At 34.2% G+C, this 16,001-nt stretch overlaps 1 protein-coding gene across 20 annotated transcripts in view; it reads left to right on the forward strand.

The window, feature by feature from the left end:
* The window catches only part of LOC127867266 (interferon-inducible GTPase 1-like), a 175,945-nt gene extending 162,075 nt beyond the window's left edge, over positions 1-13,870 (forward strand). For 19 of the 20 annotated variants that reach the window (XM_052408309.1, XM_052408297.1, XM_052408295.1 and 16 more), the window contains 4 exons: positions 9,249-9,326; positions 9,995-10,090; positions 10,586-10,629; positions 10,723-13,870. In XM_052408309.1, coding sequence (XP_052264269.1) covers positions 9,249-9,326; positions 9,995-10,090; positions 10,586-10,629; positions 10,723-11,895 — 1,391 coding nt within the window. In that variant the 3' untranslated portion in view covers positions 11,896-13,870. The remainder of the gene's footprint in view (positions 1-9,248; positions 9,327-9,994; positions 10,091-10,585; positions 10,630-10,722) is intronic. The other variant, XM_052408312.1, reaches the window with a different exon arrangement.
* Positions 13,871-16,001: the final 2,131 nt, after the last annotated feature.

A 16,001-nucleotide genomic window follows, 5' to 3' on the forward strand; every position in this document is an offset into this window, starting at 1 on the left:
AGCAATAATGGGTGTAAAAATTCCATATTACATAGCTTGGTTGTTTATGTGACTGCTAAACAAATTAAAAATAATTAAATCAAACAAGAAACGCCTATCAGAGAGAAAATATAAATAAAATGGAACGTTATAAACCCAATGACCTATGCATGTAGATTACAACTGGGAAAGTCGGTCGTATGACGTCACAAAAATCCATAATGGCATAATGACGTGAACAAATTCCAAGGGCAGTACTAAATAAAAATATTAATCGGGCTGTATTACTAATAAAACAAGTTTACGTGATTTAATATTAAGAAGCAAATGAATACAAATGGTAATTCCATTAAAGCGACATTATTGGAATCAAACAGTATATAGGTGTTTTGACAACTGAAGACAGAAATGATTTGATGTACGATTTGAGTCCAAATGTAGTTTACATGCAGATTTGTTCATACGACACAATGACACAATTTTATTCAACAGTGACAAATGCCTATAATGTAGTATTCATGCAGATTTGTTCATACGACACAATGACACAATTTTATTCAACAGTGAAAAATGCCTATAATATCACTAATGATTCCAAATTTTAAGGGAAGAAAGATATAGTGAATCGAAAACCATCAAACACGTGTTTTTAAGTACATAAGCATCGTATCCTTTTGATAAAAACAAGTTAATTAAATTGAAAAGTTTAATATGAACATTTGGTTTAACATATTTTAATTTGCGGACACGCTTCAAAACATCTCCGTAAAATGATGGATGGGAGATTCCATTATGTAAATGCCATTTTAAAGAACATTATATTTTGAAATTAAATCACCATACTTAGAGTAAAATCTAGCAAATTTATTTCTTAAGTTATGATACAAAAAGCCTTGTTTTAGCAATTTTTTAGTTAATATTAGATTACGATCATTAAAATCTTTAATACACGAACATGCTCTGGCATAACGTACCAACTGCGAAATGTAAATACCATAGGAAGGTCCTTTAGGGATGTTGCCATCTAGAAACGGAAAATTCACAATTTCAAAGTTAAAATCGTCCCGTTTGTCGTATAAACTAGTTTTGATCAAATTATTAAGACATATTGATTTTTAAATAAGTCTTATGTTTTCCTGGTGTATCACCCACTAAAAAGAAGAAATTGAAATAAAATTAGAATCATATCGCGTTTCACGATTTTCACGTGCACAAAGGTGAAACCACACCTACCCCACGTGCAAAAGCGCCTGACTGTCATGGATGTATGATTTTACCAAAACCTTGCACAGAATATAGTCAAATGATCACATGTGAAATTTTTAATAAAATTCTTAACTCATTACTGAGATATTCAAGTTTTAAAAGTGTTGCGTTATAAAAGTCCTCAAGTGTAAAGTCACAAATAACAAAATTGAAGAAGATTCAGATTGGCGACAATATTGTTTTTTAGTTTTTACGTGAATGTGTCCGTAGTCGTATTCACGACATTCATATTTAAGTAGTTAAGCCAATTTGACAGGACCGTGCTGAAAATGTTTTACGGAATATATTTCATTTCATTTTAGACATGTGCTTAAATTCTGACATATAAAACCTTCAGAATAGATACATTGTCTATGAAATATCGATATATATTACACAAAGATGACAACGCCTTTTATATTTAATTGTTTTTAGGTTTAAAATTGTTACCGTCTTTCATCTGTATTCATTGGGAAACCTTCTCTTGAGATTGTCGATTTCATCAATTATGTCAAATATTTAACACAAATAGCTATCTCAATCTTGGTTCAAAGGGGTAAAGATTGTATCGTCTTTAAGGTAGTTTTGCTGCAGATGATGATGCACTGAAAGCGGTGTATTCATCTTCGAACTTCGTAACAAAAACCTTTAAGATTAACTGAAGAGGCATATTGTCCTTAATATTATCACTTTGATAAGTTTATTCCGAAAATGAACAGCATGGAGCAAACGGTGATTTAATATTTAATTTCCATTTAAACGAAGTGATATTATAAAATTATGAAGATAAATACCATATTATAACATTATATTTTGATGCCAGATAGCATGAATACTATAAACAACAAACACATCACGTCATCACAATATACATACTAGTATTGGTATCGAGCTTACGTTACGGTATTATTTGAAGTACGAATGCATGCACATATGCGTGGTTTTCACTTCAATGGCTAGAGCGTTGTAATTGTAAATTTCCGGAAATGGGTTACACATTTGGAATAAATGTTCTTTTTATTTAATTGGTTTAGAATCAGATAGCCCAAAGGGACCCATGCCACTATTTGCTATAATCAATGTTATATAAATAAATAAACACTCGATCAAAGAAATTGAATTGATTAGGTTGAATTTGCAAATTGACATATGACACCTTTAACAGAAAGAAAATCTATTAGGGGCATAACTGTGTTACTTGTTGATATTTACTACGAAATTACGAACAACGTGTGTATACATTAAAATTGTACTATTTTGTATCACATCGGGGCCTTTTAAAACGATTAATCATGCATAACATATTTCTTTCTTATGTCGTTTTTGACGATGCTGTTTCAGCATTGTCTAAGGTATGATACCATCAAAAAAATCTTCACAATGGCGACCTATGTAAAAGACCGAGCCAGTCCGATTGAGATACTGCTCGGGTAGTAGAAATACCGAATTCCCCGTAATTACCAAAATCCCCCGAAATCCCCAGAAATCCACCGAAATCCCCAGAAATCCCCCTTAATATTGATTATTTCTCAAAAAACTGCGGATATTTATATAGAATATTGCAAAATACACTGAAATCACTGATGAAAAAATGTTTTTATCCAAGTTTGATCGTGAAAACTAAAATATAAACATTATTATTTGGATTCCCAGTATGAATTCATAGTGCATATTTGCACAAGCACGATCAGGTACCAAAATCCCCGCTGTAAAGACCTTCAAGTGTCAAAAATTCATCTGGGGCTTTTTTATTTTATAAAGCAGCGGTACAGTCAAAAACTTAACAACAATATCTCACTTCTGTTGAAAAATATTGACTTGTAGCGGGAATTTCGGTAATTCTACGTTCACCTAGCAGAGTTGTCGTTCGTGTTTCAACATTCAACAATGGCCGCCCCCATGAGAGTCTCGTGTCAAAACTTTCTTACAGCATAAATTGGATTGTTTCGCTATTTAGAAGCTGTCATTTAGGATATATGAATAATTTATTCACTAAATCTCCGCTTATGACAACAATAGATGGAATTCGAAGGATATATATTCGATGTGCATGAAGGACTTTCTGGATCGTAACAGCTTGACACGGCAAAACTGGCATACTGGTATTTTTAGTTATCAATTTAAGTCACATTTTGCTTTATAAATTGTATTCGAGCATTTTGCGACTTATTGAATGACTATGATACCCGATATCAACATTTCATTGGATTTGCAGATCACCAAGCTGTCCTGAAATTCAACATTGATTTCAAAATCTTTACTGGTTTGTTTAAAGTTAAATGAACTGTGTCACAGTAAAGAGGCATTAAGGCGATTGTGGCCAGTTTGGATCTAGACCAGCCTGCAGTCGCTTGAAAGCTATTTGCTTAAAAGCGGTTTTCTGACAATAACAAATAATTTAATTGGATACTGATTGGACTGCGCTTTTCCTGTGACCTGGCTCAAATAAAAGAATTGTCATTAATAAAATTATTTATTTCGAACATTAATCAATTTTTTTCTTGTCCCTCGGGATCAATGACTCCAGCACTTTCCTGTTGAGAATTGAATACTGCTTAAGGCGATGCTAGGAGGCGTGAGAGATGTTGCACCTTCCATTATCGCTCGATTGTTCATTGTCGGCTCGGGTACTACGTACATGTACCCCGGGTACTCTTAAGTATACTTACATGTATCCCGGGTACGGTAAATATACTAAAATGTACCCGGGAAATTTAACTCTAAATCAGTCGTTGTCGACTTTTTTTTATTAATTATATATACACATTTATGTCAATTTTCTGTAGAATGGCCTCTATTATCGGAACACATACTCAAAAAGCATGTTGATGCAGTGTTTTTTGAAGAGAAGTTTGTTTAAGATAATCGGTTGCGCGTTTTACGACATCGGATTTTGGGCGCGAATACAACTCGTGTACAGTCTAATATGGACCGAGTACAATTACGTATATTTACCGTACCTGGGGTACATGTAAGTATACTTAAGAGTACCCGGGGTACATGTGAGTATACTTAAGAGTACCCGGGGTACATGTAAGTAGTACCAGAGCCGACAATGTCCAATCAAGCTCCATTATCTCTCATGAACCGACTCAAAAAAACCGAGTCGGCAATATTTGACTTAATTTTTGGTTTGGTTGCTCTCGAGGGATCGAAAAATTTCATAATGTTCCTAAAAGCCCTACGGATTTGATCCCCAGAAGCGACATTGAAAACTAGCCAACTTTGTTATCTAAAAGGTAGCTAATTCTGATATACAATGATAATGTGAATTTTCTCTCACATGATGTTCATCAGTTCTATTATATAAAAACTCACAGCAGTAGTAAACAACTGGACAATAATTAATAAACGCATCTTTCATTTGTCTTTGACACTTTGATTTTGACATGGCCTTGATTTAAATATGTGACTTGACTTTACCAGCACTCTTGTAACAGAGCTAAAGTTTAAATGTACCATTGAAGATCACCTAAATCCAGATTTGCTATTATAGAAGTATGGAAAGTTTTATGGGGTGAAAAGTTAGCAAAAATTGGTCATTACCCAGAGGCCACAACTGATCTATGACTGTTTTAAAACAAGAAAAATCAGTGCCTGATTTAGATTTCCTTACATAGTTCATTAAAAACTAATTTCAGAAGCCTGGTAACAGTTTAACGTTAATGTTACCAATGTGTCAGACCAGGGCCTTGATTTTGAAATCTAGGACATGCATGGTCATTTCTTCATGAAATCAGGGCAAAAAATTGTATTTGTTTATGTCCTTAATTGACCTGGCTATAGTTCTCAGATTATTATAAGCTCAATCAGTATATTTATATCATTATTTATGCTTTGTGTATTGTAAACATATACACAATCATGCAATTACATGATAGCAATAAATAATATCAAAGCTACCCATACTATAAAGGTCATTGACAAAGCCTTTGGTAAAAATGTGAACACATTGAGTGTAATCGCCCTCTCGTGCCAGCAAAAACAACACGTTGACAGGTTGTCATTTTTGACAGTTCTACTTTCACTTTCATTTTGTGATATCAAACTATTAACAATTATGTGGCTGAGAAAAATATCGCCATTGCTTTTTATGACCCCGGTAGGGTGGCCTATAGCGGTTGAACTGTCCGTCAGTCTGTCAGTGTGTCAGTCTTTCCGTCCGTCCGAAAACTTTAATTGCCATACTTTTTTCAATAATGAACATAGCAACTTGATATTTGGCATACATGCGCATCTCATGAAGCTGCACATTTTCAGTTGTGAAAGGTGAAGGTGAAGGTCATCCTTCAAGGTCAAATGTCAAATATAAAGCGTCTGCGCGTCTGTCCGAAAACTTTCACATTGCCCATAACTTTTTCAATATTGAAGATAGCAACTTGATATTTGGCATGCATGTGTATCTCACGGAGCTGAACATTTTGAGTGGTGAAAGGTGAAGGTCAAGGTCATCCTTTACGGTCAAATGTCAAATATATGTCGTTTGTCCGTCCGTCCGAAAACTTCAACATTGGCCATAACTTTTTCAATATTGAAGATAGCAACTTGATATTTTGCATGCATGTGTATCTCATGGAGCTGCACATTTTGAGTAGTGAAAGGTGAAGCCTGAAGGTCAAGGTCATCGTTCAAGGTCAAATGTCAAATATATGGCGTCTGTCCGTCCGTCCGAAAACTTTAACATTGGCCATCACTTTTTCAATATTGAAGATAGCAACTTGATATTTGGCATGCATGTGTATCTCATGGAGCTGCACATTTTGAAAGGTGAAAGGTCAAGGTCATCCTTCAAGGTCCAAGGTCGAATAAATGGCATCTGTCCGTCCGTCCGAAAACTTTAACTTTCGCCATAACTTTTTTATGCCTCTGAAGGGTGGCATATAGTTTTTGAACTGTCCGTCTGTCTTTTCATCAGTCTGTCCGTCCGTCAGTCCGTCCGTCTGTCCGTCCGAAAACTTTAACATTGCCCAAAACTTTTGCTATATTGAAGATAAAAACTTGATATTGGCATGCATGTGTATCTCATGAAGCTGCACATTTTGAGTGGTAAAATGTTAAGGTCAAGGTCATCCTTCAAGGTCAAAGGTCAAAGGTTAAATTTTGCAATAATGAAGATAGTAATTTGATATTTGGCATGCATGTGTATCTCATGAAGCTGCACATTTTGAGTGGTGAAAGGTCAAGGTCATCCTTCAAGGTCAAGGTCAAAGATCAAATTTTGCAATATTGAAGATAGCAACTTGATATTTGGCATGTGAAAGGTCAAGATCCTTCAAGGTCAAGGTACAATTTTGCAATATTGAAGATAGCAACTCCATATTTGGCATGCATGCGTATCTCATGGAGCTGCACATTTTGAGTGGTAAAAGGTCAAGGTCATCCTTCAAGGTCAAAGGTCAAATTTTGCAATATTGAAGATATAAACTCGATATTTGGCATGCTTGCGTATCACATGGAGCTGCACATTTTGAGTGGTGAAAGGTCAAGGACATCCTTCAAGATCAAGGTCAAAGGTCAAATTTTGCAATATTAATGATTGCAACTCGATATTTGGCGTGCATGCGTATCTCATGGAGCTGCACATATTGATTGGTGAAAGGTCGATGTCATCCTTCAAGGTCAATGTCAAAGGTCAAATTTTGCAATATTGAAGATAGCAACTCCATATTCGGCATGCATGCGTATCTCATGGAGCTGCACATTTTGAGTGGTGAAAGGTCATCCATCAAGGTCAAAGGTAAAATATATGGCTTCAAAGCTGCGCAGCAGGGGGCATTGTGTTTCACAAACAAAGCTCTTGTTTAATATATTTTCTGCACATTTCTTAAAAAAACTTACATCAATACACGATTTTCTTCGTTAATTCAAACATTACTGACAGACTTGTGTACATATTTCGCTTACATTTTGACGCGCGTAGGTAGGACCGCATTACCGCTTCCGAAATGTGTATTCATATTATTGCCTTCGAGGAACTTATCTGATGTTTGACGGAAAGGGCCGAAAATGTGCGATTGTGGGCAAGTTCCCCACAGGTACTACTTTCCCGTTCCCCCAATTTTTTTTCCGTACCTAAAATTTTTCGTACCCATTTTTTTTTCGTACCCAATTTTTTTTCGAACCAATTTTTTTTTTATCCCCAAATTTTTTTTCGTACCCAAATTTTTTTCAGTCCCAATTTTTTTGTTCCCAAATTTTTTTCGTACCCAAATTTGTTTTCGTACCCAAATTTTTTTCGCAAATTTTGTGTACCAAATTTTTTTTCATACCAACATACACAATTGTGGTGATTGTGGTTATGTAGATAAACTTAACTTGATGCTTTTATATCCATCCTCTCAAAAGCATCGTCACACCAGTACTGTCAGTACTTTGATTAATAGACGTTAATACTTGATACTTGGCAAGTTTCGTTCGCATGATAGACAATTCCTTCTACGAATTAATAAGGTTTCAATAATTTCAAATTCATAAAATGCATACTAATCAATTCTCATATTATATAAAGAATCAATATTTTTCTTCAGACTATTGCTATTTTAAATGGTGTTCATCATCTGCGTATAGTCACAATTCGCATTGGTGCAGAACAATCAAACGCGATATTTGTATTGCTCTACCCACTGGATTCCAATCGTTGTCGTAGAGATCAGACGGTTTATACGCCCTTGCAACACATCTTACATACTCTGACAGGTTATTTAGAAATATTTATTTTTAATCTGCAACAAAGCATCTTTATGACGTTCAAATTATCATACTTGTATTTGTTCTTCGTATTTATATTATGAAAATAAAAAAATGAACAATTTCAAGTTAATTAGATAATCATAATAAATAGTTGTCTTTATATATATATATATATATATATATATATATATATGGAGAAAGATATGCGTGAACAACCAGATACACAAACATACAAACATACAGACAGACAAACAGACAGACATATTCCTATTGGAGACTTCGGCGTGTGCGTCTAGCTACGGTGCAGAATGAAGCAGACATACTGTGAAATCCCCATCCCCCAAAAAAGATGGTTCATTCACAGTTATATACTCCATACTTTTACCGCAACACATCTTCCAATGTTGGAACAGTTTACATACACAAAAGGTACAGTTACATGAACATTTATTACAAACATGAAACCATAGTTGTATTTGGGTAGGATCCGATAAGGATTCATAAACTACCCTAACACTATGTTAGAGACACAGCGGAAATACGTTGGATCTAGAAGATACAGTGAAATTATGAGTATTTGTGTGTTTCAAGGGAGATAATTATATATCACAACAACGTTATTTCCGTTTTCTGGGATCTATTAATAGATACTCGTTCACAGTCGATTGTTTATATATATGGAGAAAGATATGCGTGAACAACCAGATACACAGACATACAAACAGACAGACAGACAAACAGACAGACATATTCCTATTGGAGACTTCGGCGTGTGCGCCTAGCTACGGTGCAGAATGAAGCAGACATACTGTGAAATCCCCATCCCCAAAAAAGATGGTTCATTCACAGTTATATACTCCATACTTTTACCGCAACACATATATATATATATATATATATATATATAGTGTTATTACAATTGTTTCAGTCATAATGCCCATATTTTTTAACTTTGAAATGTTATCCTATTATATTTGTGAATAATTAAGGTATGGCAAAACTATGCCGTATCGACGGTCTCACTGTTTAGTTTCATATATCTGCGTTCAAAAGGTAACCTTGCGTGTTTACATACAGAATTCACCGTACTTTTCCTTCAAATCCCTTACACAAATCACTTCTCAAAAGATCAGTGTGGTTTCAGTATTCAGTACAGCCATTTTTACGAAAAACTCGTTACCACTAATTTCTAAGGCTTTATCGTACATAATGTTGTGAGTGAATTGGATTTGTTTGTGGATTAACTCTAAAAGTCCTAAAACATTATTCAATATAATATCAAATGAAAAGGATATCATTATTTTCTTTTTTCTTTCTTCAACATGTGCATGTAGCTTCAGTCAAAAATGGCGTTGGTGGTGAAAATAAGAAACAATCTTTACTCGAAAGCGATGAAGAATGTTTTGCCATAGGTATGTCCACTTCGCAAAATGAATACTCACGTCCGCACGTTTGTTTGTTCGCAACAAGTCCGACTAATGTATCATTGTCCTTGACACTTTTAAATCATGCCATTCAATGTGTTTCAATAATCTGTTTTGTTTGTTTTATTTACAATTCATGCTGGTTTAAGTATTACAGTATTAAATATTATCTTAATTGTTATTGCATGTGTGTTTGTACTTGTACAAATGAATGTGTTCTTATATAAGCTATGATTATAATTGGGATCTAAATGTCCTGTTAAACACTAGCCGTGTCCAAGGACTCATATTTTATAAATGTATTTAAGTTCAAATGTTATTTGATGAAGCTTATTCATATGTGTATGATTGGCAATAATTGCACAATGAACTGAATTCACCTGACTTTAAAAAGTCAATACAAAATATTAAACTACCTAAAAAACATTTCCCGCAAATTTCAAAATGACATTGTGATTCAAGAACAACATGTCATTATCGGTTATTTTTACAAATTTTTATTTCACAAATGTTTCTTTTAACAACCTTATCAAAAATTGACGAATTACATGTATTACTAAGAATCAGTGATATATATCAAAACATATTGAATAAGTATTTATATAATACCATAACAATTCGTAAACGCAGTCCTTAAACATTGATATTTAAAAAAGGTGAAGGACCAGCTGGATCAACTAGAAACGCTGAAGATGAACTATTGAATTCAACACTCGAGTCACTCGAAATAAGTGCCGTTGCATATTCGCAAGGTAAGTCGTGTTGGTTTATATATGAAGTGAAACGTGTTAACTACATATTCGGATAACATATGGAATTTAGTAAAAAGAAGACATATCCAATCAGCGAAATAAGATATTTGCATATTGACACAATATGTAACGCATACACTCGACCATTTTGACTCTTGTAAAGAGCGGACTTTTTCAGCATCGATGATACATCGCGTTTTATATAATATGCAGTGGGATTACTTTTAGCCATTACAACCTCTGTCCTGCTCTTTTACCAGAGCTTTACTTCACTCTATGAATAAACTGTGTAGATCCTTGTTAATACAACACAACTAGGGTTGTTCGATGCCACTCTTAAGTATTTGTTTATTTAAGATGAATATCATATAGGCAGTGGTGCGTTTAATATTGACACTCGTAAGTTATGTGTAACATGAGCAAGATGTCCTGAATAAGGAACACTTGTATCACGCAGATTTTCATATAACGTTTTCCTCGGTTTTCTTGTTGTAGATGACAACGAGCTAGGAAGTGATCAACTTGACGATACAATTTTGGTAAGTGCGTGCTTGAATTTTTCTGTAACAAACGAGCTTATAAAATACAAACTAAGATATTGTATGCATAGTACTATGTGTTTTCTTCTTCAGGAAAACGAAAAGATGGTTGACTATCAAAAGGTGCTTGATCAGTGTGGTTATACAGAGTTAATGAACATGCTTGATGAAAACAACAACAAGTGGAGAGATATCAAAATTAGCATTGCCATAACTGGTCAATCGGGAAGTGGAAAATCAAGTTTTATTAACGCATTGCGAGGTCTTAAAGACGAAGACAAAGATGCTGCCGAGACTGGCTGTGTCGAAACCACTATATACCCAAAACCTTATCCGCACCCTGACAACAAAAATCTTGTTTTGTGGGATTTGCCCGGAGTTGGAACCAGAAACAATCCGCAGGAAACGTATCTGCAAACGGTAAACTTCAAAAAGTATGACTTCATCATTCTAGTATCTTCAAACCGTTTCACTGAACACGATACCTATTTGGCAAAACATATACAATTTAAATTTGATGACCCACACTTGTTTTTTGTTCGGTCAAAAATTGATGTTGATTTAGAAAACAAACAGAAAGGGAGAAGGATACCGATGACAGAAAAGTCACGGCAAGAAACATTGGATGAAATTAAAAAGAACTGCGATGAGAACCTGATGAAAGATAAAATACAAAGCCCGCTTGTTTTTATGATAAATAACCATGATACGCACACTTTCGACTTTAAAACGCTTGCAAATACTCTAGTTGATAAAGTGAAGGAATTGAAAAGAGATGCACTTGTACTTTCAATTGCACCATTTACGGAAAAGATTGTAGATGCGAAGGTCGATGCTTTAAATCGACGACTCAACGATGTAGCAGGGTGTGCGGCTGTGGCAGCTTTGCATTCAAAACGAGAAGAGGGTGAACGGTTAGAAATTGACATTTTAAAGAAGGAAATGCTAATGTACAAAAGACAACTCGGGATCGATACGCATTCTCTGAACGTTGTTGCAGGCAAGTTCAAGAAAGATATTCAAGAGATTTACATTGCATTAAATTCTGAAACGCATGCAATATTGCGAAAGTTTGATGACTATTGTGCAAGGGCCGACAAAGTCGTTCCATCTGAATTGCATGGTTTACAAGTTTTAAAAAATAATGAGAAACTATACGAGAGATATCAGAGACAATGGTCTTCTGTTCTGAAAAAAATCTTACATCTATGCATTAAAGAGAACATAACCCTTCAAAGAAAAATAGTGGAATGGTCGCACACTTAACCCTTGACTCGTTATATCGTACGCAATTAGAAATATTTAATTTATCAAAGGTATCAACTGTATAGAAATTAAAAATGACGAAGGGTATCAGAAAAACAGTTAATTACTGAAAACGTAAGATTCCATAAGTTTAAAGTTTGTTAAATACGGGTGTAAACTGTCCAATTTAGGAGTTGGAAGTTCAAACAGAAAAAAATATTTGATTACAATAAAAAAAAGTATCCATGATCAACAACGTATTTTATTAAAGAGCATGTGACTTCTAGTTGTTTAGGTGTACGTCTGCAATTAGGCGCCTTTACAATATGAAGCTTTCTGCAATCTTGCATATATTTTCGCACAAAAATATGTATTGCTATTTGACAGCAGCTCCCTGCGGTAAATGTGAACCTTATCATGTGTTTGCGTGTTGACTCTAAATAACAATGCAATAAATTGTACAAAATATGTATTGCTATTCATAACTTTTCAAGAGTGAGTTTAGGCATGTGATATGCTACGATATTGCTCAATTTCGTTTAGAGAAGTGATTGATGTTGCATGTTGCGCTGTGACACCACAATGGTAACATTCTCTAAAATATCAAAATACAATCTCCAAATTGATTTCATAACACCATAATTTGATAATACTTGTATTTCCTTCATTTAAAACGACATCAGAAATGTTGTTATTCTGTGACCCTATTGCATATTAAACAATTGTGTTATTAAAATGCAATTAAATCGAATTTAATTTCTTTTATTTGCTTGTTAGTGTTAATAAGCATGTAAGGTTATTTTGTATTTGAACGTGTATGTTGTTGATTGTATCCTGGTTAAATTCGAGGTTCGACACGTCATTCAAGCGGTTGATACAATCGAAAATTGTATATAATGCGTATTCAATTTGACGGTTATGACCGCATGCATCGAGATTAAGAGGTTATGAACACTGTTCTTTGAAAATCAATAAAAGTGTCTACATTTCAAAGTTTACCCAAATGAGCTAGTACATATTATTGCATAAAAAGCACCACTGTTAAATTTGGTGAAATAAATGCATGACTTCAAACAGAAGCTGTTTTGTTCTTTGCAACAACTTGTTCTTTCGTATTTTGAATAGTATGCATAGCAACTTTAACATGAAAATATTTCATTTATAAATTTTGGTTTAACATGTGGATGTGTTTTCTGTAAATAGTTTTTTATCGGTCAAAAATGACATTGTGCAAATAATTTAGCTCTGTATTAAGTGTCTTTTTTAATGAACGACGCTTTGTATAAGTATGGATTTATGTTTATTTTTGATAAAATCTAATACAAATATGCAATCCGTTTACTATGAAATGTAAAGATTAAAGACATAATACGTTTCATTATAAATCGGTATTAGCAATATCACTGATGACGCCGGAAACTAAAAAAAAATATTATTGTGAATGGTGCCCTTACATGTTTTGTCATAGCAACGCAAAACGAAGAAATGGAACAGTCTTGTGTACATCATACAATTAACAGTAGTTGTATAAAGTAACATAACATAATATTTAAATAATAAAAAGTTTATTTCGGTCAGTAATGCTTGGTTGCTGTTGAACATTTTTGATTAAGTTGGTTTTTGTTATGTTGTTTTTTAAATAAAATATGTATATTTTTGTAATAAATATGTATCGCACGAACTTATATATGACTGATAAATCTTCTGTTAATGAACACAGCTTCCATACATAATTTTGACTGTCTCGATTTCGTATGCAATGTAATGCCGAAATTCAAAAATGTGTGTTTCTTATAAATGAAAGTGACAATGACTCGGTACATCAAGTGGTCAGAACGAGAACCAAATTGGTTTATGTCTGCGTTAAAAGTTTTGTTTGATGTCTTACTCATTACGAACAGTTAGGCAGAAATTGTTGTCCGTTTTGAAATTGTTTTGTGTTGTATGTGTACAGGATTGAACTAAATGTGAATGTTAATAAACCAATACTTTTTAATGTGGTTGTTATTAACAATGAATTGCTGCCCAGAACCTCAACGAGAAATTTACAACTCTGAAGTTTAAGGGTTGATAAAAACGTCTTTTTATCATTGTTGTCCGCAGTTGATGAACTTATAACAGACAATATATACAAACAGCCTAGTCATTGTTCGACCATTGCAGAATTTTGATTATAATCCAACAGTTTGCAAGTAGCTCATCTTTTTTATAAGGTACGCCGGACGTATAAAAAATTGATTCAAATAAAATCCTACGCACTTGAAGCCGAGGACGAATTATAATGCCATTTACCTTGTTCACTCACTCACTACTATCACCTTCTGGCGACCCTTCAGTCGACCATTACAGTGTGTTAGAAATAATTATCATAATTAAGTGACATCCGCTTCGATTAAAGTTAATGCTAAAATACCTTGGGTATTGTCGGTCTAGTCAATTGGATATTAAACGGGCCAAATTGTCTTCAATAAAAACAAGCTGCATGTCCTTGTTCCGAAAGAAGCAACAATTTTGATTGGGTCCGTATCATAAATCAGAACTTAACGTATATTTTTAAAATGATAGTAATCAGGGTGCAGGATCACTTGACTTTGAAGGGTTCTCAATTAAACATTAATGAATGTAAACACAACGGTAAGTGTTGCTTTATTTCAGATCACTTGTAAAAACATTTTTTCTTAAGAATTCAACTAGTGCATATAAGACAGATTTTATAGTGCTTATGAAAATGTGAAATACATCAGAATTACTTTATTTAATGAGCATGTGTTCTTGTTCAAAAATTCGATCTATACTGCATTCATGTACACAGTTATGCAGCACGCAACGTGAAATTTTGGGCACCCATTTCAGACGTATTCAAGGATTTAATTCTTAAATCTTAAGATATCTGCACAGACTGCAAGTAAAACTGTATTTAATGCATTTTTTCCAGCCCGTGTATAAACCCCTGAAAACTGCGTTACTCTGCATCCTGGCAATACAGTTCTATAAACGCTAGCGACAGTCAATTCATGTAACTACCGGTAGGCACTTAAAATGTAGATACAGTAGCTCGTCACAATTGTATTATGCATCACAGATATTAGCGTATGATGTAAAGAAAGACAGTTAAGTGGACGCTTGATAATTTCATAGAAGACAATACTTAGAATATTTCAAAATTTAGAATAAGCAGTATAAACTTGTGAGTTTAAGTGTCATTCTTGAAATTTGTTTTGCTTAATCGGTTCGTGTGAAGATCCCTTTTTACATGAACTTAAAGAACTGGACTAGAAATAAACTAAACATAAATACTTTAAACATAGAAAAATAGCACACGTACAAATAATAAAGCGGATTATTTTAACACACACATGTACGTTTAGAGACGGGAAGGTTGATATACAAATGCCGGACACTCGTCCCCACGGGCAATCGTTCCTACGCTAATTTTAACACAGAAAGACATTCTTTTCTACGTTGTTTTGTCAACCCGGACATTCGTTTTTTTGACAGACAAGACAAAGATTCCTACATAATTTTGACAGCCCTAACATTCGTACCTACGTTATTTTTACAGACCGAAGATTCGTTCCTACATGATATTGACACCCCTGGCATAAGTTCCCACATTTTTGCTATCCTGGTCATTATTATCATCACATGTTATCCTAATTAACATTATACCCTGTGCAATTTTTAACTGGTAGTTTTAATGTGTCAGTTTTTAAATAATTTGATTTATTTTGTCGTGAGCATGATAACGTTGAAAATCATGCGAAAATATCGACTTCCACTGGGATCTGTAATTAGCGAAACCTTCAGAAATCTGGGCGACTTTAACTGCACAGCCACCGTATTTTAGACTAACAAGGGTGTTACTTGGTGTACGAGTGACCCTCTAAGCATAGCACAGGCTGACCGCGTTCGTTGGTTAGAAGTTCCATGTTGGAGGTACATTTGAAGGAGTATCCTATGAATATATATACACAGTGTTCGACACTAACGGGAGTCCGGTGGTCCGAGACTCCTGGAAATAAAACTCGGACTCCTTGTTTTTGTGTCAAGGAAGTCCGTCGGACTCCTATAAAACTTTCAGCTGCATTTGTTTTTTGTCACATTAAAATTGTACTAATTTAATATTA

The sequence above is a fragment of the Dreissena polymorpha genome, chromosome 2, assembly GCF_020536995.1.
Source record: "Dreissena polymorpha isolate Duluth1 chromosome 2, UMN_Dpol_1.0, whole genome shotgun sequence".
Lineage (NCBI taxonomy): Eukaryota > Metazoa > Mollusca > Bivalvia > Myida > Dreissenidae > Dreissena > Dreissena polymorpha.